The sequence below is a fragment of the Gouania willdenowi genome, chromosome 1 (assembly GCF_900634775.1).
Source record: "Gouania willdenowi chromosome 1, fGouWil2.1, whole genome shotgun sequence".
NCBI lineage: Eukaryota > Metazoa > Chordata > Actinopteri > Blenniiformes > Gobiesocidae > Gouania > Gouania willdenowi.
In genome coordinates this window covers 42,623,423-42,644,415 of record NC_041044.1, presented here as the reverse complement: position 1 = coordinate 42,644,415, position 20,993 = coordinate 42,623,423, and the positions used below count along the sequence as shown (strand labels likewise).

Genomic DNA, 20,993 nt, shown 5'->3' with positions numbered 1-20,993 from the left:
ATATTTCCAACACTTATAAACCCTTTTCCCACCTCATTATTGTCACTTTTAACCTCTTCTCACCATATTTTATGTTTATTTTTTGCCAATTTAACCACATTCACCATTTGTCGTGCTCATTATTTGCCAGTTTAAACTAATTGTTCCTACTTTTTAAATAACATTAGCCCAACCCATTCTCACCCAATTTCTGCCTCTTTTAAGCCAGTATTGACACTTTAATCCCTTTTTTACCACTTTGTCCATTTTTGCACTCTAACACAGTCTCTAAAACTGTAAAGTAGTTCCCTTTTTAAAAGGCAATAAAATGAAAATGGTGCAAAATAATCCTTTTTTAAAGCCACTTTTGAATTGAACTCTCACTCAATGAATCCTCCTGTGGGTTTTGGACGTCCAGGTGTTGTCTGTAGAACCAGAGAAGAAGAAGCTGTTCCTGACCAGGAAAAAGGCTCTGATTGAAAGCACCCTACCACTGATCCTCAGCTACGCCGACGCCCGTCCCGGTCGCGTGTCCCACGGCCACGTTGTGTGCGTTAAAAACTTTGGCTGCATCGTTCGCTTCTACAACAACGTGAAAGGACTGGTTCCAGTGAGGGAGCTGAGCTCAGAGCCCATCATCAGTCCAGAGGAGGTCTTTTATCCCGGACAGGTTCGGACCATCAGGGCCACGTCTGCTTTTAGTTTATCATCTATACACTTCAACTAATCTATTGTGTGATTGGTGATTCAGGTGCTGAAGACTAAAGTTCTCCACTGTCACCCCGAGAAGGAGAAAATGGTTCTGTCCTTCAAAGCAACCATGGAAGGAGACACGGACGTCACCAAGCCTGAGTTTAACTGTGATGTAGGGGAGGTAGGAAGGACTTCTGTCTTTATTTAGTGATTTTTAGATTTAACCTCTATGAAAAACAATTAAAGCTGCTGTAGACCAAAATGTTTTATCAGATAAAGATAGTGTCGTCCTCTTAATAAATTAAAGTTCATTGGCTTGAAGAAGGAAAAAAAGAAGTGAAAGATTGAAATTGTCGCTCGAAAGTTTGTTTTGATTTCCACTATAAACACTCTCTTATTGACATTGTCAAAATAGTTTAGCGCATTGCATTCTGGGATGTGGAGTCCTGTAGACGGATGCATGGAAGTGTTTTTACTTCATTCTTACTGGGATTTCTTGTGTTTGTGCCCAAAAACTCTGACAAAGTGACAGAATGATCCTCCTTTTATTGGGCAGGTCGTTTTCCTTGAGAACTGATTGGTCAGGAGGCGGGGCTTTATGCTGGCTTGAATCTTATCCAGCATTTAATTTACTCACAGTGACTCCGTTCACTCCAATGGTTCGGTTTTTGGTGACTCCGGAAGTGACCAGTTTACTATTGTAGCGCAATGAAGCTAGTGCGGATTAGACAGGTTGTGATGCACTTTTGAACGGTAAGATGTTTAAATAATCATATTGGATATTATTATTATTATCAGCGTATCTAATAACTTCCAGGAACAAATTGAGTCTACATGAATCACGTGGCGGTCAAGCATTTCGAACTTCTATTGTTGCAACTCTTTCCCTATACGGCTCTGGACCAGGTTAGCTGTTCATCCTAAGTTACCATGGTGATTTACCCTGGTAAGAAGTTAGCCAGCGGCGTATTAAACGACACACGGATTAAATCTCGAAAGTTAGTGCGATAAGAAGAAATTCCAGGTTTGTTGCACAAGTCCTGTAAGAATGACGAGAAAAACACTTCTGTTTACGGGACTCCACATCCCACAATGCAATGCATGAAACCTTTTCAAAAATGCCAATAAGATGCCAAGTGCGAGTTCAAAACTATTTTAACCTTTTTACTTTTTCCCCAAGCAAATCATCTTCGATTTATTGATCTATGAGGCTTACTCTGTATTCATCTGATTAGAAAATAAAATGATCATCACCAGTAGCTTTAAAATATCATTTTCACTTAATAATGACTAAGATCTACTCATGGATACGAAATGAGACGTTTCCTTTTTCCGCATTTTCTATTTCTTTTATGTGATGTAGAAGTTTGAAGCGAAGGTGCTAAAGAAGTCCCCCAGGGGTCTGGAGGTGTCCATCCTGCCCGATGAGTTCCATGCCGTATTACCCACAGTGCACCTCTCTGATCACATGTCAAACTGCACAATGCTGTGGGAGAGTCTACAGGTGGGAGATGTCCTCTCTGACCTCGTCTGCTGCAGCAAGAAGCAACAGAAAATCGTATCCTGCTTTTTATGATCAGAAAAGAAAGTGAAATATTGATTTCTGCGTGTTTGAAACCTTTCCTTGACTGTTTGCTGAAGTCTTTCACTAATAAACCAACTGTCAGATGGTCTCTGGAGGACGGAATGGCAGCCAAAGATTTCTCTGAGCTCACAGTGGGGATGCAGCTCATCGGCTGGACCATGAACATCATGTCCTACGGGGTCTTTGTTGAGTTCCCATATGGCCTCGTTGGCCTTTCACCTAAATCGGTACGTGAAAAGATACGTTACCAACTGAACATTTGATGTATTCATTCAAATTTTAATGTGTTTTTTCATTTTAAGGCCATGAGCGACAAATTCATCAGTGACACAAAGTTGGCGTTCCAGCTGGGCCAGACGGTCTTGGCTAAAGTGACCAACCTGGACGAGGAGAAGCAGAGGTTCCTGGTCACACTAAGGGTTTCTGAGGTTTTATACCCAGAGGGACACGTTCAGACCAGACTGGTCAACGGTCTACGTGAGAGACGAGCTGTTATGGAGAAGTTGGCTGCAAAAGGTTTGTTTTTGTTTCTTGTTTTTGAAGGTTCTCCTGTAACAAACAGCTGCTGCTTGTCGTTAATAATCCAAATAGTAAACATTGTTTTAGAAGAGAACCACCCATGGTAGTCTGGTGCAAAGTGTTTTTGTTTGATTGTTTTTGCTCATTCTGACCCTCTGTGATTTTCATGTGTTTCGTAGAAGGCAGTGAGCCTCACCAGGCCTTGGTCTCTCTGGCTGTGGGTCAGAAGTTGAAGTTGACTATGGACAGCGTTACGGACGGCGGTGCTACCTTTAAATCAGACGACATGGTCGGGGCCACTTTTCTGGCCACCAAACATCACATTAAGGGTATGCACTAAATCTCTCACCTCTGATACATTTCTGCTCTTCACTAGAGCTGGACGAAATGGACCAAAACTCATTTCTCGATATTTTCTCTCAAAATGACGATATTGCTATAAATGTCTGACCAGAAAGACAACTGTGGATTAAATTTGTTAATGATAAAAGCCACATAAGCACATTTTTTAACAAACGGCTAAACAATATGTGCCACTTTTAGCTTGTTCTCCTCTAAGGGACAGCACGTGTGAGTGAGTAGTGAAAGAATTAAGTATTTTAATATAAAATAGATATATTGTAATTTTCTATATCGTCAAAATGGACATCTCAATATATTTCCCAGGCCTAGTTTCTGTACATTTTAAAGCGTTTCTCGCCATAAAGGGTATCTGTAATGGACTTAAATTTGCAAGCTTTATCAATGGGTAATATATAGTATATATCATTGTTTTTTTTTTTTTTTAGATAATTGTCTGTCTTTACTGTAACTGGTTATTGGTTACTTGTTAGTCATAGTAGAAAAAAGTTATTTTTCCAATTGCAAATAAGTTGCCATTAATGTCACACTGGCTGTTTATCTCACTATTCTTTAAAAGCACAATGAAAAGTACAGGAGTATTTACAGTGTTTCATTCATATTTTTCTTAGATGATATATTTAGAGATGTAACGATTCACTCAACTCCCTATACGATTCAATTCATGATACTGGGTTCACGATACGATTCTCTCACAATTTGTTTTACAAAATGGGACTGTAGACAAATAATGACTGAAAAATATTCCTTTATTTTTTTTGGGGAAAAAAATAGAAAATACTGTAATATTTTCCTTTTATTTTTCATTGTCAAAAGAATCCTTTGATAAACTATTCAAAACAATGCAATTTAACTAAAAATAAATCTTGAATTAAATAAATTAAGGAATAATACAAATGAAGAAGAAGCCTATTAATTTAAATTCTGGTTCTATAGTAAACAATGCAAAACTGCATAACAGTTCTTCTTTTTAAAAGTGCAACTGAAATAGTATTTTGTGCCTTAACAATTGGACTTAAAAAAAAAAAGAAAATCTGTCATTTCACTGTATTTAGGTCAGATATTTGTGTGGACCAGCAGAGGGCGCTGGTAACCCAGTGGTCGGTTGGCATGCAGCTATTCTTGCAGTGAAGAAGAGATGCTATGCTAGCAGACAGAGCTAATAGAAAAACGTGACTTTTACAGATGTTCACGTAATATTACAGATATTCTTTCAGTGCTAAAGGGGTAAGGAATCATTTATGAACATTTTTAAGAGTAGAAGGTGGCCAGAAAGACAGTAGTAGACGATTCTGTCCGCAGCCTACACTGTTAAACAAGAAAAAAAAAATACTACGATTCAATTTTTAGGATATCGATGTGAACCGTGATACCTATGAATTGATTTTTAACTGCCTTACGATTAATCGTTACACCCCTATGATATATATATATATATATATATATATACACACACACACACACACACACACACATATATAATAACCTGCCATTGCTCCACAGCTCAATCACTAATTGTCCATAAGTTTCACTAAAGAGAAACTAACTTAAAGAAATAAAGCAAAAACAGCTACTTTGTTGTTGGAATAAGAGAGTGGTTCATTTCATTATTTTAATGTTGTTTTCTAGGCGTTAACTTGAGCGCTGGTCAGAAAGTGTCTGCGTCAGTCCTTCACGTGGACGTCATGTCTGCATCAGTCCATGTGTCTGTGCTTCCTAAGCTGGTGGAGAAGAAGAAGTCTGTGAGTTACTTTTCCTGTTCACCGAAGCATTTATTTAAAATCCAGAGAAAATGAATGTGGTCTTGACTCAGTGTTTGTTCACTAATCTTCACACAGCTTTGTGAGGGACAGAAATGCACAGCGACGGTGCAGCACGTGGACAAAGACTTCGCCGTCATCTCCATGAACAACACGGCTCAGCTGACGGTGATCCAGACTCGCAGCCACTTGAACGAGGTTTTACTGTTTGAGTCCGATAAACTGAAAGAGGGAGGAACTGTGTCTGTGGAAGTGGTGGATCCCAGTTCAGAAGAGATGCAGGGACTTCCTCTGGTGTCGTGGCATCAGGCCGCCGCCCCCCCACGACACAGAACCACCTCAGAAACCCAGAGCGGCTCCCGCGGTCACTGCTTTGGAGAAGTCCTGCAGGGAAAAGTGAAGTCTGTGCAGCCCACACGGATTAAAGTGGCCCTGGAGGACGGAAGCACGGGCTACGTGCACGTGTCAGAGGTGATGGAACCAGAGGCGGTGAACGTTGGGTCGTTTCCCACGTCCTCCGTGAAAGTAGGCTGTGACGTCACAGTCCGTGTCATCGGAGGACGGGAAGCCTCCAATAAAAAGTAAGTCTTTGCTTCACTTGTTGAAATGCATATTTTCCTTCTTTTCTTTGTTGTAATGACATATTTTTAATCTGAAACTAATTGTAGCAATTTTGTTTTTTAGATTTTTGCCCTTCTCTCATCCCAAGTTCAAATACACCATTCCAGAACTCACACTCATTCCCAGGTAAGTCCAGCCCAATGTGTACAGCTCTGAGAGGATTGTAGCACCAGGGCCATATCAAATTCTTTTCATTTATTTTTTTTTTTTACAAATTCTTTCTTTTCTTTTTTTTGTTTTTGCATTAATTTTTTTTTTCCCACATTAATCGTTTGTTTGTGTGGAATTTTGGAGTTTTTTTGGTAAGAATTTTATATTTTTGTTGTAGTCGGCACTATATAAATTAAATTGAATTAAATTTTTTAAATTCTGTTTTTTTAAGAAATATTTTATAATTTTTTTGAAAAAAAAATTGTTTTTAACTCTTGAGGTAACAACATAAATGATAATAATTAAATAAACAAAAAAAAACCATAATCAGTCAAAAATGTATGTGAAAATAAAAATGTCGTTTAAAACCACGTGTAAGCTACAGTTCAAAGGTAGATATAAATTGTAGTGACATGGATTATTCTGACGACTCCTTTTTGATTATTTATAATATATTAAGTTGTATGAGAGCAGCATTAATGTCACCCAATTTCCCCACAGGGATCAATGATTTACTGCATCTGAGCAGGTTTATTGATTAAGATTTGATCAACTTAATTCAGATTAACCTAATTTAAATTAACATGATTACATAATTCCATACCATAATGAGTTAATAAGTTCTGGAACGTATTCAAAAAGAAGGCAAGAATAATGTGCTGGAATTACTATGCAGAAATCAAGCGATTGGCAGACGCCACTGAGGAAGACTAGCAGTTGGCAGTCGAAACTTGTTGGGAGATCAAAGTAAATTTCCTGAAAAAACTTTAACATACTGGTTTGTTATGGTACTGCGAGTAAGCAGTTAGCCATGAGCTGTTTACCCTGCAGTCTTAGCTTGTCAGCTCTTTTTTTTGGTCTCCAATATTAACTCATTCAGTGCCAGCAATTTTCAGATTTTCTACCCACTCAGTACCAGCCGTTTTTGAGCATTTTGACTATTTTTAAAGACCCACAGAATATTTTCTGCTATGACTATCTGAAATCTGACACCAGATTCTGAAAGATTGTAGCCTCTACTTTCATAAAAAAAAATTATTTGGTATTTGAAATGACGAGTTATCTTGTCAGTGGCACTGAGTGAGTTAACGTGTAATAAGTACACCCCCAGGTTTTAGGGGAACTGGGATCAACAAACTACATTACTTCAAACAAAATGCTTTATTAACAACTAATATACAGTATATATACACTTGTCAGTGTTTCATGTCTCCTTTAAATAATGTAGAAATATAAAAAATTGTTGGTGAATGTAAAAACATTTGAGTGATTGCTTTATTGCGTTTCTGCAGCAAACTAGACAAGAGTGTCGCTATTAAAGGGAAAACGGCCTCAGAAAAACTCACTGGACACAAGGTTGGGGATGAAATTACCTGCTTTGTATCAAAGGTAAACTTTTAATGCACTGATTGTGTGACGGAACCAAAAGATGGCATTTGATATAATTAGTGAATTCACCAACAAGGAATTCTCTTCATCCTGTTGACGTTTTGTCCTCAGTTTCATCCAGATAAGAAGTCTTTGGAGGTCACCACTGATCTCTACAAGACATGGACCATTGACCTGCTGGCGATGATCACAAACCCTAAGGTAAAGTTAATGAACATTGTCTCTGTGTGAAGATGCTGGTTATTTTAAATTATCTGTCACATGCATAAATGCACCAAGATTTGATAAATGTCTAAAATTCCAGCTCTGCAGAAGCTGGTAAACGAGCACAGTCTTAAAGGGATCCGCCCCTATTTTTTCTTTTTTAACAAATTTGGCCTAAAATCTTTGAAATGTACTTATTAGAAGATATATCTCTAACAAAACACATTATTATGCACCTTATTTGTTTTTATTAACTTTTGTAAATGGAGCTGCCTAACAGTTTTAGAGCTTATATTTTGTTCGCCATCTTGAAATCACGTGATTAATGATGTCACACGGCCTCACTGCCTGTTAACATCCTATTGTCTTCTATTAGAGTGAAACATTCAGCCTGATTTTTAGATCCTTTAGCAGCTTTTTAGATAATTTAGCAGCTTTTTTCAATCAAAATGACAACTTGTGCTGCTTTTGTTTGCTCTAAATAATCAGATGTCTATGTAAACCTCTTTTATTTACCGAAAGTGGATAAAAACAGTGAAAAAATCTGTGACCGCATAGGGTGACAGTTCCAACCCTGCAGGTTTGTAGTAGACAATGAAACAGAGAAGAAGAGCTTTCCTAGGTAGCCTTTACTCTCTCTTAAACAGTGCGCTGACACGCTCTGGTGGCTGAAGTTAACGAGCAAATCACAAACTTTTGAAGGACTCCCACCCAATAGGAATTCTATCCTCAGGGCTTCTGTGTCTTTGACTGTCTGTGATTACTCGCTAACTTGAGCCACCAAAGAGTGTCAACACACTGTTAATAAAGTTAAAGTTAATAAAACGAATATGGGGCATAATAATGTGTTTTGTTAGGCATAGATTTTTGAATAAGTACATTTCTAAGATTTTAGGCCACATTTGTAAGAACAGTGGAGGATCCCTTTAACACTATAGAAAAGGACAGAATTAAACTCTTGGATTTAAGCAGCATAAGTCTAATTGTCTTTATATTATTATTTACACCGGCTCAGAAAACAGGATTGGAAGTTGTTTTTTTTTTTTTTCCTCATAGGACGCCAGTCATCCAGAGAAATTGTACAAACTAGGCAAAGCAGTGCGAGCTAAAGTGGTGGAGGTGGTGGTCAAACCTCCACGGTTTGTGCTGTCGCTAACAGGTCAGAAACACTCAGACTCCTTATTCTACGCCTTAAACAACAAATGAAGTCTGTTGTTTATTTGTGTTTGTTTTCTCTTCCTTCAGGTGTGCATAAACTGGAGAAAGGCAGCTGCTCTTTGGGGTTGATCACTAACGTTCTCCCACAGGCTGGACTCCAGGTCAAACTTCCCTTTGGAGGAACAGGTTTTGTTTGTGTGACGGACGTCGCTGATGCTTACAAACCCAACCCACTGGAGGCCTTCAGCAAAGATCAGCTCCTCAGGTCAGCACAACTGTCAACTTGCAAGAAATGTTTAGATTTTCACATCTTTTTTTTTCAGGAATTTTGATGAAAAAATAGGCAATAATGTGATTTTAATGATATGAATGTATAGAGTTTCCGCTAGAGGGCAGTGTTCAGTCTGCCCTCTTTGGCAAAAAACACTTTAAGTTTCTAAACAATTTACATAGAAAATGCTAATGTAATGAATCGTAATTAAAAGGACTTTTAGAAGATTAATTAAGTAGGTAAGTAATTTTTAATTAAAAGGTGCTTTTCTCAGATATGAAGCACAAAGTGCTGAACAGAACAAAGGAAAAATTAAAACAGGAGCAACATCATAAAAGGAAAGTAAAACAAATGATGAGAAGAAGTTGCAGCATCATACCAAACAAATTTGAGCAAAATAGGAAATTGTGTTTAATCAAGGAAGCCTGTCCCAGCTTTTTCAGAATTAACAGGAAACCACTACAGCAGTGGGTGAAAGTGCAAAAACAGATTATTGTTGGCACTAAAACGTCCCCCTGGTGGCTAGTTTAGAGGCGCCACTGATTGTACAGGAGTTCCAACAGCGGTTGGAGACTTAAATGTTCTCAGAATGAACTACACACATACATCTTGAGCCTGAGTTTACCGTTTCCTCCCACATCATTGTATACTAGGGGTGTACATTGCCATGGATCTGACGATAAGGTTTATATACGATATCAATGATTAAAAATGTCACCTTTACAAGTACAAAATGGTATGAAATACAATTTAATTCATTGTTTCTAAACTTGTGAAGACAAATAAATGATAATTTACTGTAATTCAAGTACAAATATCAAAAACAAGTGATATGTTTATCAAACTGTCAATTGTATTTTTCCAAAATCGTCAAATCGATTTTTTTCTTACACCCTCATTGCATACTTTTCTTAATAGCACACATTTTAGCCGTGATTAAATTATCTTTTGTGTTTGAGCAGATCAAAGTTCAGATCAAAGTTCATTGTTGTCTTATCGTTGCCTTTTTAGGTTTTACCTTCTCGGTTGTAAAAATGACAAGTGGCAGCTTTCTCTGCGACCATCAAGGTGAGTTTTCTCCTCACTGACGAGCTTCTTTCATGATGTTTTATAGCAGGGAGTCGAACTCATTTTAGTTCAGAGACCAATAATGGACCAGTTTTTTGGTGGGGAAAAAAAATCAGTTCATACCAAATCTTCACTTTAAAAAATGATTGATTTTTGTAACCCTTTTTGGTGTAATTCAGAAGAATTTTTTGTGAGAAATTGCAAGATTTGTGGAAAAATTCTGAGTTATTTCCACAATTTGCAATTTAAAATGACTGCATTCATGTGATATCAACAAAGAAAACCTGCAAGCCCCTCAGAATATTGTAGAATTTCATTACATTTGTGAATTTGAGATATCTACGACTGGATATTTTGGTAACTTACACAATAATTCATGTTTTCTCTGTCATTTTTACGTTCTCCTGCTGGCCAAATTGGATGCTCTAAAGGGCTGGATTTGGCTCCCGGGCCTTGAGTTTGACACGTGTCTTTCTTAGGAACCGAAATCACATTTTCTGTCATCAACTCGTGTTTCAGGCTGAATCCTCAACAGGCCAAACCTGCCAAAGACCCAGAGGTTTTGTCAGCAGAGGAACTGACAGTGGGACAAACCATCAGAGGCTACGTCAAGTCTGTGGGAGAGCACGGCATCTTCATCAGGTCCGTTAAACACTCAGCACAGGCGAATTCCCTACAGGGGGCATCAGATCATTTACTCATAGTCACACTTTATTGTGTTTGCTTTCCAGGTTGTCGAGTTGCATCACAGGACGAGCCCGACTCCAACAATCCACCAAGTACTTTGTCACCAGTGCTAAAGTCATCTCTGATCACCTGGCCCTCAGCAGCCTGCTCACCACTAAAGTGTGCAGGTGAAACACAACGTTACTATTACACGTGACATGTAGTCTTAAATGTGAACGTAGTAGAAAACAGCTGTCAGAAATAAATCTGGGCTCCCCTGATTACTTCAGCCCAGTCTCAGGTATCAGGTATTTTTAGAGTCCATCCTGTCGCCAGCGTTATATTTATCCTGCTCCTCTCTATCTGTCCCTGTCTACAGCATTGACAAAGGGGAGGGGCTAGTCGACCTCTCTTTGCTCACCGAGGACACGTCAAAGCCCGACATCCTCCCAGAATCCCTCGGCCTGCCGCTGCGCCTCGTGGGTGACGAGAAGAAGGAACGTGAAGCAAAGAAGACCAAGAAGCGCAGCCGACCAAAGAGCAAAGAAGTAAAACGACTCCTTCACTTTTTTTTAACCTGCACTCACTGGCCCTCATTTATCAACTGTTCGTACATTCAGATCTGAGCGTTGACAATTTTTAGGCGTCGGTATTAATCAGTTGTGACGTGATGGATTTATGGTTAAACACAGCCTAATCTGACAAAAAATAATGTATTAAACAAGTCCCAGTTGTCAATTAGGCATAAGCAGAACAGATTATCAAAATGAATTTCTTGGAGAATGTGATCACCAAGTGATGTGCTGTTAGGAGGAAGTAGGACCTCATTCATGCTTTTAAATGTAAATAGTTCCTTAAACTTTTACAAATGCGCTGCAGTATTTTATCAATAATGTGTTCAATTATAGGTGAAATTGGCTGAAGGCATAATAAAACACAGACAAGGAACATCATTTAGTCTTTTTTTTTTTTTTTTTTTTTTTTTAAGGGTTTCAAGTATTAATTTCTTTTAATGTGATATTTATTGCCTAAAGCGTGCAAACAGCTGAGGTCGATATAAAAGTCGTATTCGAGTGACTCCAGGGTCTCTGCTGTGAAGTTGTTCTCAGCGCACACAGGGTGGCAGACCTCACCTGCTCAGTAGCTGATCCTCTTCCACAGAGTGTTTTTATGAACTTCTTTAGGTCCAGTTTTCACACATTCAAAAAGCACATTTTTGTCAGTGGGCGGGGCCTCCGAAACAGGAGGGCGTAACATGTTAATGACGATCGAATTCGGCTGCCGAATTAATCAACACCCAATCAATTGCACGCTGGCATTGGTCAGATTGAAATGTTTCATGAATCACACGTGAATCCGTACGATCAAATCTGCACCGTTTTCACACAAGGTTGATAAATAAGGGCCACGATCAGCTGTGGCTTAGTGGGAAGGTTAGCTGGGACTGGATGCACATGTTGACCCCTGACCCTGTTTATTTTAGGCACAATTAATTAATGACCTCATTTTCTTTTTTCTTGTCTTTAAAACTTTAGACAGAAAAAGATGCACCGAGTCCAAAGAAGAAAAAGAAAACCAAGAAGGTGAAGACGGATGATAATGACAGCGGCGTGGAAGTTTACTTCAGAGAGGAAGAGGACAAAGATGTTAAAACAGACGCTGAAAAGGTAAATTTATGTGATTACAATTACTCACGTTACTGTAATTGAGTTGCTTTTATGGGTATATTTATTGGTATATTTCTATTTTACTTGTACCTAAGTAAGTTTCAATAGGAATAAAGTAATTAGCTACATTTCTACATCCAATCGTTACTGAGTAAATTATTATTTTTAGCTTTAAAATGATCAACAGTCATTGTGAAACTACAAAAAATGAAATGAGCAGACAACAATCAAATGCATCACATCTTAGCCGACCAATCAGATTAAACGTAATGCACCACACTAAAAACAACATTTAATGTTGGTTATTTTCTCAGTTATAGAGTTTATAAATGTAAGTATACTTAGAGCCTGTGATTTTTTTATTTAAAAAAAAAAAAAATTGAATTCATTGATGTTATTTTATTTTGAAAAGAATTGCACATTTTGACAAACCTTTTATTTCATACAGATGCCTCTGTGGAAAATAAATTAAGTTCCAACTGTGCAAGATTTCGTGTCTTCCTTTTAAATAAACGTGGGGGGTGAAAGTAACTAATAACTTTTACTTTGAGTATTATTGTACTGTAATTTCAATCAAGTAACAGTGTTTCTACTGGAGTAGAATATATCAGTACTCTGATGTGGTGTATGTAGAACATCTAAGAGTGATAATGATCCACAGAGGTCTTGTTCTCAGCAGGTTCCATCCAGCTCAGCAGCTCCATCCAGACTCCAGGTTGCTGCAGGGTTCTCCTGGGACGTGGGCCTGAGCTCCCTGAAGCCAGCATCTACTGCCAAGGCAGAAGACTCCAGTGATGATGAGGAGCACGAGGAAGGCCCAAAGGTGATGCATCATAAGGATCAAATCCCCTTCCTTCTCTACCGCTGATATTCTCCTCATTGTTTTGATTAAATCTTCGTCTTCTGGCAGTCATTAAAGAAGTCTCGTCATGAGTTGGAGAAGGAGAAGAAGGCAGCAGAGAAAGCTCTAGTGCAGCGGGAAGCTGAGCTCATGGATCCCAACCTGAGGCCTGAGGACGCAGCAGCATTCGAGCGTTTGTTGCTAGCGTCCCCCAACAGCTCCCTGCTCTGGCTGCAGTTCATGGCTCATCATCTGCAGGCCACGCAGATCGAACAGGCCCGAGCTGTGGCCGAGAGAGCCCTGAAAACCATTTCCTTCAGGTACGCTACGTGACACGATTAGTGCACATTAAAGGGATCCACCATTGTTTTTACAGGTTTGGCCTAAAATCTTTAATATGTACTTAATAGAAGATCTATTCCTAACAAAACACCTTATTATGCACCATATTTAGTTAATTACCTTTTAAAAATGGGACTACTTTACAGTTTTAGAGCCTGTATTCCACCATCTTTAAATCACATGATTGATGATGTCACACTGTCTGTAAACATCCTATTTGTTTTCAATTGGAGTAAAACATTCATCCTGATTTTTAGATGATTTAGCAGCTTTTTAGGTCAAAATGACAGCATGTGTTGCTTTAGGTTGCTCTAAAAAAAACAGGTAAAGTTAAAGATGCCAAAAACAAGTTAGCTCAGAGGTTTTTAACCTTTTTCAGGTCGTGACCCCATTTTTATATCACAAATTTTTGATCAGTTTGCTATTCAGGATTAGGGCACAAAGTGACAAGATTCACCAGCTCAGATATTTTTCTACTGCATTTTATTTGAACTAGATTCATTTTTGAGAAAGTGGAAGTATAGAATTATTGTGTTTTAGATTGTGTGTGGCAAAGAATAACAATTAAATAACAATGATAATTTATAAAAAAAATAATTTTAAAAAATACACTATATATGTGTGTATACTAGACATTTCAAGCATTTTAATTCCCGGCGACCACACATGGGGTCACGACCCCAAGGTTAAAAAGCACTGAGTTAGCTGAAGTTAGTGAGGAAATCAGACAGTTTGAGGACTCCCACCCAAAAGGACTTCTATTGTCAGGGTTTGTGTGTTTTCAACAGTTTGTGATTTTAGCACTTTAGCACTGTTTAAGGGACAGTAAAGTTCCCTTAGGAGAGCTCAACTTCTCTGCTTCATTGACTACTATCAAACCGTCGTCTTCTGCGGTCACAGATTAATTTTTTAACCTCTTTCTTTAAACAAAAGAGGTTTACATGGACATCTTTAACTTTTCCTGATTATTTAGAGCAACCAAAATCAGCACAAATTGGAATTTTGACTCAGAAAGCTGCTAAATGATCTGAAAAGCTTCTAACTGATCTAAAAGTCAAGCTGAATGCTTCATTCCAAAGGAAAACAATGGGATGTTTACAGGCAGTGGGGCCGTGTGACATCATCAATCACATGATTTCAAGATGAAGGAACACAGGCTCTAAAACTGTGAAGTGGTCCCATTTTTAAAAGGCGATAAAATGAATATGGTGCATAATAATGTGTTTTCTTAGGCATAGATCTACTAATAAGTCCATTTAGAAGATGTTTGGCCAAACTTATCCCTTTAAGAGGATGAGTGAGAATGATGAAGAATGCAGCCACTGATGCTTCTATGTGTGGTTGTTGCAGGGAGGAGCAGGAGAAGCTGAATGTGTGGGTGGCTTTGCTGAACCTGGAGAACATGTACGGTACAGAGGAGAGCATCAAAAAGGTGTTTGATCGAGCCGTGCAGTTCTGTGAGCCTGTGCTCGTCTACCAGCAGCTGGCCGACATCTACACCAAGTCTGACAAAACCAAGGTTTACGACATTCTTTATGCACCGTTTATTTCTGAGTTTGGACCGTTGCTGATGACAACATAAAATAAGTCATCTTATAACTATATCAAAGCAGTCTGTCACGTTAATTCAACACAATAACTGTACTACATTGTGCTTTCGGGTGCCAATGATGAGAGAGAGATTTTGAGAGAACAAAATGAAAGTTTGAGGTCCTTGTGCGTCCGTTTGTCAGAGTTAAAGGGGACAGCTTTTCTTAGAAACTGTTTAAGATAGAATAACCAAATTCGGTGTGTGGCTTCAGGGTATCAATACCTTGATGGAGTTCGAAAATGAGAAGCGCGCAATTATTTTTCCCGTAGTTATAGCCCTTGTTCCGTTTTTAATTTGTTGGAGGATGTTGACCGTCTTTTTGTTTATTCATTATATAACAGATCCAGAATCAGTAGATTGAACCCGATCTCTTCCAAAAGTTAGTCTTCCATGGTGCGATGTCTATCTTTGGTTACATTTTTGTCAAAATCCGGTACGTACTTTTGACATAATTCGACGAAAAGACAAAGAAACAAATTAACTAAAAAGCACTCGAAGAGCGCAGACCTCCACCACGCCATAGGGTGGCGTGTCTATTGCTATGAATTTGATGACACGATACGATTTGCATGTCACGATACAATATATCCCAATGCTAAACAATACGATGTCCATAAAGTTATCAATAATTACAAATTTCACAAGTACAAAATGTTAAGAAGTACAATTTATTTCTTTTTTTTAACTTGGGAGAAAAAGTAAATGGTAACTAACTGTAATTCAAGTATAAATATGAAAAACAAGTGGTACGTTTATCAAACTGTCAAATTAAAATTTTTTTAAAAAAGTTAAAGTTTTGCTTCTACAACAGATTCTGATTCTAAGTTTTTAAATTCTTAAAAAAAAAGAAAAAAATCTATGAAAGTACCCAGTATGTTTTATGAAAATAAAGTGCAATCAGCTTCCAGGTAAAATGTATTGAAAAGTGAGAAAGTTTAACAAGGTCTGATGTGGTTCACTGATACCTAGCGTTTTTACACTTTGCATATTTTAGCGCAATTAAATGTTTTCTTTGTGTGTGCGAGAAAAAACAGGATTGTAAAAAATCGATTTGGGCATTTTTTAGATTGATACGATAATCGCACGGTGAAATATTGCAATAAATCATGTGAACAGTTATTTCTTACACCCTTACTAAACGTAAGAATCAGGGAAATTGATCCGGATCATCCACAAAATGTAATCACTTGTTCCTTACGCCATTTTGTATAATTCTTAAAAATTGATCAAAATCCGTCCGTTTGTTAAGTTACTCTTCACAGATGAATGAATAAACGCAGGCCAAAACATAACCGACCAAACATAATGCAATTGCATTAATTCTGCTTATATTAATCAGATTTGTTGTGTGTGTGTTCAGGAGGCGGAGAGCCTGTATAAAACGATGGTGAAACGTTTCCGTCAGAATAAAGCGGTGTGGATCAGCTATGGAACCTTCCTCCTGCAGCAGGGCCAATCTGACGCCGCTAACTCCCTCCTGCAGAGGGCGCTAAAAAGCCTTCCTTCTAAAGAAAGTAAGTTACACTAATGGTACGTTCACACCAAACGCGTCCAAAGCATCAAACGCGTCAGGTTTACATACACAATATATGGTGGACGTGATTCTAGGAGCGTCGAGAGGTCCCGCTGCGCGCCCCACGCCTCCTGTGCAGCACGTTTTGAAGCTTTAATTTAAAGCGCCACCAACGCAGCCGACACTAGAGTTGGGATTGTTGAACTTTTGGGGCATATCTCGGCGCGTCGACCAATCGGGAGCGTTCCCCAACCGTGACGTATTCAGAATGAAAACAAAAAATTCGTTCTTTTGCTGGAATAGAGCACCTGTAGTTGCGGTTCAGCAGGTCTTCAAACTAGGCACGGGAGAGACGGAAGTAGTGTTGAAAGTGATTCTCGTCCGAGCGCAGCTCTGGTGAATCCAGAAACAGCGCTGTGGCGTGTTTAGTAAGGAACTCCAAACTTTATTCTCCATTCACCCACACTCTGACAGTCACACCAAAATACATCCGACCGGAAACATCGCTTTCCCAACACAACAATGTCCCCCACCACTTCACATTCACTGGGTGAATCATGAACGTAACTGAGCGCCACAATATCATCCATTGTATGAACAGTAACACCACCAGCAACAGAGAAGCCCCTCCCCTAAACGCTCTCTCTTCCCAACTTGTTTGGACGTGCGTCCAGAGCATGTTCGACGCTCGGTGACAAGCGTCCAACTTGGGGCATGAGGCACGATTTTGACACCTGAAACGCGTTTGGTGTGAACACAGCATAATGCTGCAGGGCTTTGATCCTTTTTAAGTGACGTTGTTGGATTAAAACTAAGGTGTGTCTTGAGTGTGTTTGTAGTTATTTGAGCCCCACCCTCTTCCCCATCTTTGAGCTTCAGTCTTGGTCTGGTTTCAGAAAACGTAGGTTTTGGCGTCTGCAGACATTTTTGAAGTGACTGTGAGCTTTTCTGCTGGTAAAAATACCACCACAGTAATTTAATATTGGCGTCAGCTCAGGACACCGTACACAGCAGTGCTCTTGGAGTCACTCAGTCCCATCATTCTGTAATTACGTGTTTGATTTCACCGTTTAATGTTTGATTTACCATAGAACAACTACTGGTTTTACTTCCATGGTTCAGACCAGTTAATAATTTTATTTGATAATTATGTTGTCTTAATTTTATAATATTTTTCTGACTGTGACCCACTCTGACCCCCCTGAAGATGGAGTTACATGGTTTTTATCAGAAATTACAGTCGACCTAAAATAATTTTTTCTCGAATTACTTTTCGATCATGTTTGTTATACTGTGTAACAAATACAGAGGTGTAGATTGGATTCTCAACTGGTGGGTCAGAACTCATAAGTGGGTCGCGGGCCTGTATTGGGTGGGTTGCGGACAGCTGGTCCTACTTAAAGTCTTTCATGTTGAACTTGTCTTTTATTTTAAAAAGAAACTTTTAATTGCTGTGAAATGCATGTTGCACAAGAACATTTATAGATTTATGTTGTAAAAAAGATTGTGTGTTTTAAAAGCTATTTTTGAAAAACTAAATTTGGTTAAATTCTAGGGATGTAACGATTCATTCAACTCCCGATACGATTCAATTCACGACACTGGGTTCACGATATGATTCTCTCGATTTATTTTACAAATTGGGACTGTAGAAAGATGATGACTGAAAAATATTCCTTTATTTTTTGGGGGGAAAAAACTATACTGTTTTCCTTTTGTTTTTCATTGTCAAAAGAATCCCTTGATAAACTATTCAAAACAATGCAATTTAACTAAAAATAAATCTTGAATTAAATAAATAATGGAATAATACAAATGAAGAAGAAGCCTATTAATTTAAATTCTGGTTCTATAGTAAACAATGCAAAACTGCATAATAGTTCTTTTTAAAAGTGCAACTGAAAATGTATTTTGTGCCTTAACAATTGGACTTAAAAAAAAGAAACAGTCATTTCACTGTATTTAGGTCAGATATTTGTTTGGACCAGCAGAGGGCGCTGGTAACCCAGTGGTCGGTTGGCATGCAGCTATTCTTGCAGTGAAGAAGAGATGCTATGCGCTAGCAGACAGAGCTAATAGAAAAATTTGAATTTTATAGATATTCATGTAATATTACAGATATTTTTTGGTACTAAAGGGGTAAGGAATCATTTATGAACATGTTTAAAAGTAGAAGGCGGCCAGAAAGAAAGCATTAGCAGATTCCGCCCGCCGCCAACACTTCTGGATAGCTGGTTAAAAAAAGTACTGCAATTCAATTTTCACAGTATCGATGTGAATTGTGATACCTATGAATCAATTTTTAACGGCCTTACGATTAATCGTTACATCCCTATTAATTTCTTAAAAAAAAAAAATGTGGGTTGCGATTTAATGACCGTGAAAAAATGTTGGTCCCAGGATGAGACCAGTGGAAAACCCCTAGTATAAAATAAAGTTGTTTAAGATTGTGTTAATCCAGGTGACCCCACATGGGGTCACGACCCCAAGGTTGAAAAACACTGCTTTAACCTCTCTGCCCTGCTGTGCTGTGCAGGTGTTGATGTGATTACCCGGTTTGCTCAGCTGGAGTTTCGTTACGGCGACGCTGATAAAGGTCGTAACATGTTGGATAAAGTTCTGACGAGTTACCCCAAACGCACGGACCTGTGGTCAGTGTTCATCGACCTCACAGTCAAACATGGGACGCAGAAGGATGTCAGGTGAGTAAAAGCCACCTTCAGTGCACGTATCTCTTCATAATATAATTAAAGTGTAACTACACCCTAATACCAAGTTTGTAATCAAATAAAAAACAAATTTTTTGCTGAATCCATATATGATTAGGTATGAAGTAATGTTGTTTATCGATCCTAGTTCCACTCTTCACATTTGACTCTAATAATTATTTAAATTAAGTGTTCTTAGTTGTAAAATGTCAGAGTGGCTGATATTAGATCAGTGATGTCACTAACGTCACTGTTGGCCTCGCCTAGAACTCGACGTAGCACGACTCAAACCCGTCTGACCCGGAAGAAGCCAATGTCTGTTTAAGTCCGGACTCGTTTCAACTAGGGCTGGGCGGTATATCGGTTCATCAGAATCAGAAATGTTTTTAATGGCCATGTACAGTTTTAAGGACAGTACAAGGAATTTGTCTTGGTAGTTGGTGCACAAAACAAACAAAGAACAACCCAGCAACAATAACAATATAATAATGATAAATATAAAGGATGAGGGATAAATAAAGGATAGATAGAGAATAAAGGATAAATAGGATAAATATATATATATATATATATATATATATATACAGTGCAGCAGATAATGTCATCATGGAGGTGGTGATCGGGTGGGGGGGGGGTTCAGTGGGTGACTTGGGGTGTGTTCATGTGGATGGTGGCAAAGAAGCTGTTTTTGTGTCTGGAGGTTCTGGTCCTGATGGACCAAAACTTTCTTCCAGAAGGGAGAAATTGAAACAGTTTATGACCGGGGTGGGAGGGGTCGGCCACAATCTTTCCTGCACGCCTCAAAATCCTGGAGGCGTACAGGTCCTGGAGGGAGGGCAGATTGCAGCCGATGACCTTCTCTGCAGAGTGGATGATACGCTGCAGTCTGGCCTTGTCCTTGGCCGTAGCTGCAGCGTACCAGATGGTGATGGAGGAGCAGAGGATGGACTGGATGATGGAGCTGTAGAAGTTCACCATCATCTTTGTTGGCAGACTGAACTTCTTCAGCTGCCGCAGGAAGTACATCCTCTGCTGAGCTTTTTTGATAAGGGAGCTGATGTTCAGCTCCCACTTGAGGTGCTGAGTGATGATGGTCCCCAGGAAGCAGAAGTACTCCACATCATACATGTAAATGGATCAGAAAGACAAATGAAAGCTCTGAAGCTGCATGTGAGCATGTGTCTGCGTACGCATGCCTCTGGTATAGGAGAACAACACTCACGGACACGGTTAGCTTAGCAGTTCGGAAGTAATACACAAATAAGGAGAGCAAAGGATTGCAGTTTAAGTCGTGGTGCAAACAGAACACTACATTATTCACCATAAGAAACCACCACACCACTGAGTATGCAGCATTTAAAGCTAGAAATCAAGCTAATGCTAAAGCTAAGCTAGCGCGGCAAAGAGCCATTGGGCTGCTGTTGCAAACTTGTATTACTACTAGTGTGGAATTATTCTACAATATTCACTCATCATGACAGTAAAATAGACCATCTTAAGTTAATCTACTGCAGTAATTCATCTCTCTTTATCTTTATCTTTATTTTTCTTTACCCTATATATTTTATTTAATTCATATCCTTTTTTTTTTACCTGTACTCTGCAAAATAAACCATTCTGGTTCTCAACCAGTAGAAAATGCTTTGAACACCTGATTATGCATGAAAAAAAAAATCGTGACATCGTTAATTAATTCAGAAAAATACCGTGATATACATTTTTGGTCATACCGCCCAGCCCTAGTTTCAACCAGACGGTATTCACATCAGTGTGCGCTAGGGGTGTAATGATTCGTTTTAGCAACGATTCGAATCAAATTACGATTTGTTGTTGTGATTCATCTAATGGATGAATCGTTACACCCTTAGTCCGAGCTCATGTAGATTCATTGCGAGTTGTAAACATGAC

The 20,993-nt window shown here is 38.7% G+C and overlaps 1 protein-coding gene across 6 annotated transcripts in view; it reads left to right on the top strand.

The window, feature by feature from the left end:
* pdcd11 (programmed cell death 11) overlaps positions 1-20,993 on the top strand; it is a 32,100-nt gene that overhangs the window by 9,670 nt on the left and 1,437 nt on the right. For 5 of the 6 annotated variants that reach the window (XM_028459071.1, XM_028458921.1, XM_028459206.1 and 2 more), the window contains exons 13-35: positions 398-649; positions 731-853; positions 2,036-2,230; positions 2,314-2,484; positions 2,560-2,773; positions 2,956-3,105; positions 4,766-4,878; positions 4,975-5,477; positions 5,581-5,643; positions 6,960-7,056; positions 7,168-7,257; positions 8,317-8,419; positions 8,506-8,683; positions 9,701-9,757; positions 10,277-10,399; positions 10,489-10,611; positions 10,803-10,971; positions 11,959-12,090; positions 12,767-12,913; positions 13,001-13,251; positions 14,624-14,792; positions 16,225-16,378; positions 18,914-19,079. In XM_028459071.1, coding sequence (XP_028314872.1) covers positions 398-649; positions 731-853; positions 2,036-2,230; positions 2,314-2,484; positions 2,560-2,773; positions 2,956-3,105; positions 4,766-4,878; positions 4,975-5,477; positions 5,581-5,643; positions 6,960-7,056; positions 7,168-7,257; positions 8,317-8,419; positions 8,506-8,683; positions 9,701-9,757; positions 10,277-10,399; positions 10,489-10,611; positions 10,803-10,971; positions 11,959-12,090; positions 12,767-12,913; positions 13,001-13,251; positions 14,624-14,792; positions 16,225-16,378; positions 18,914-19,079 — 3,743 coding nt within the window. The remainder of the gene's footprint in view (positions 1-397; positions 650-730; positions 854-2,035; positions 2,231-2,313; positions 2,485-2,559; positions 2,774-2,955; positions 3,106-4,765; positions 4,879-4,974; positions 5,478-5,580; positions 5,644-6,959; positions 7,057-7,167; positions 7,258-8,316; positions 8,420-8,505; positions 8,684-9,700; positions 9,758-10,276; positions 10,400-10,488; positions 10,612-10,802; positions 10,972-11,958; positions 12,091-12,766; positions 12,914-13,000; positions 13,252-14,623; positions 14,793-16,224; positions 16,379-18,913; positions 19,080-20,993) is intronic. The other variant, XM_028459006.1, reaches the window with a different exon arrangement.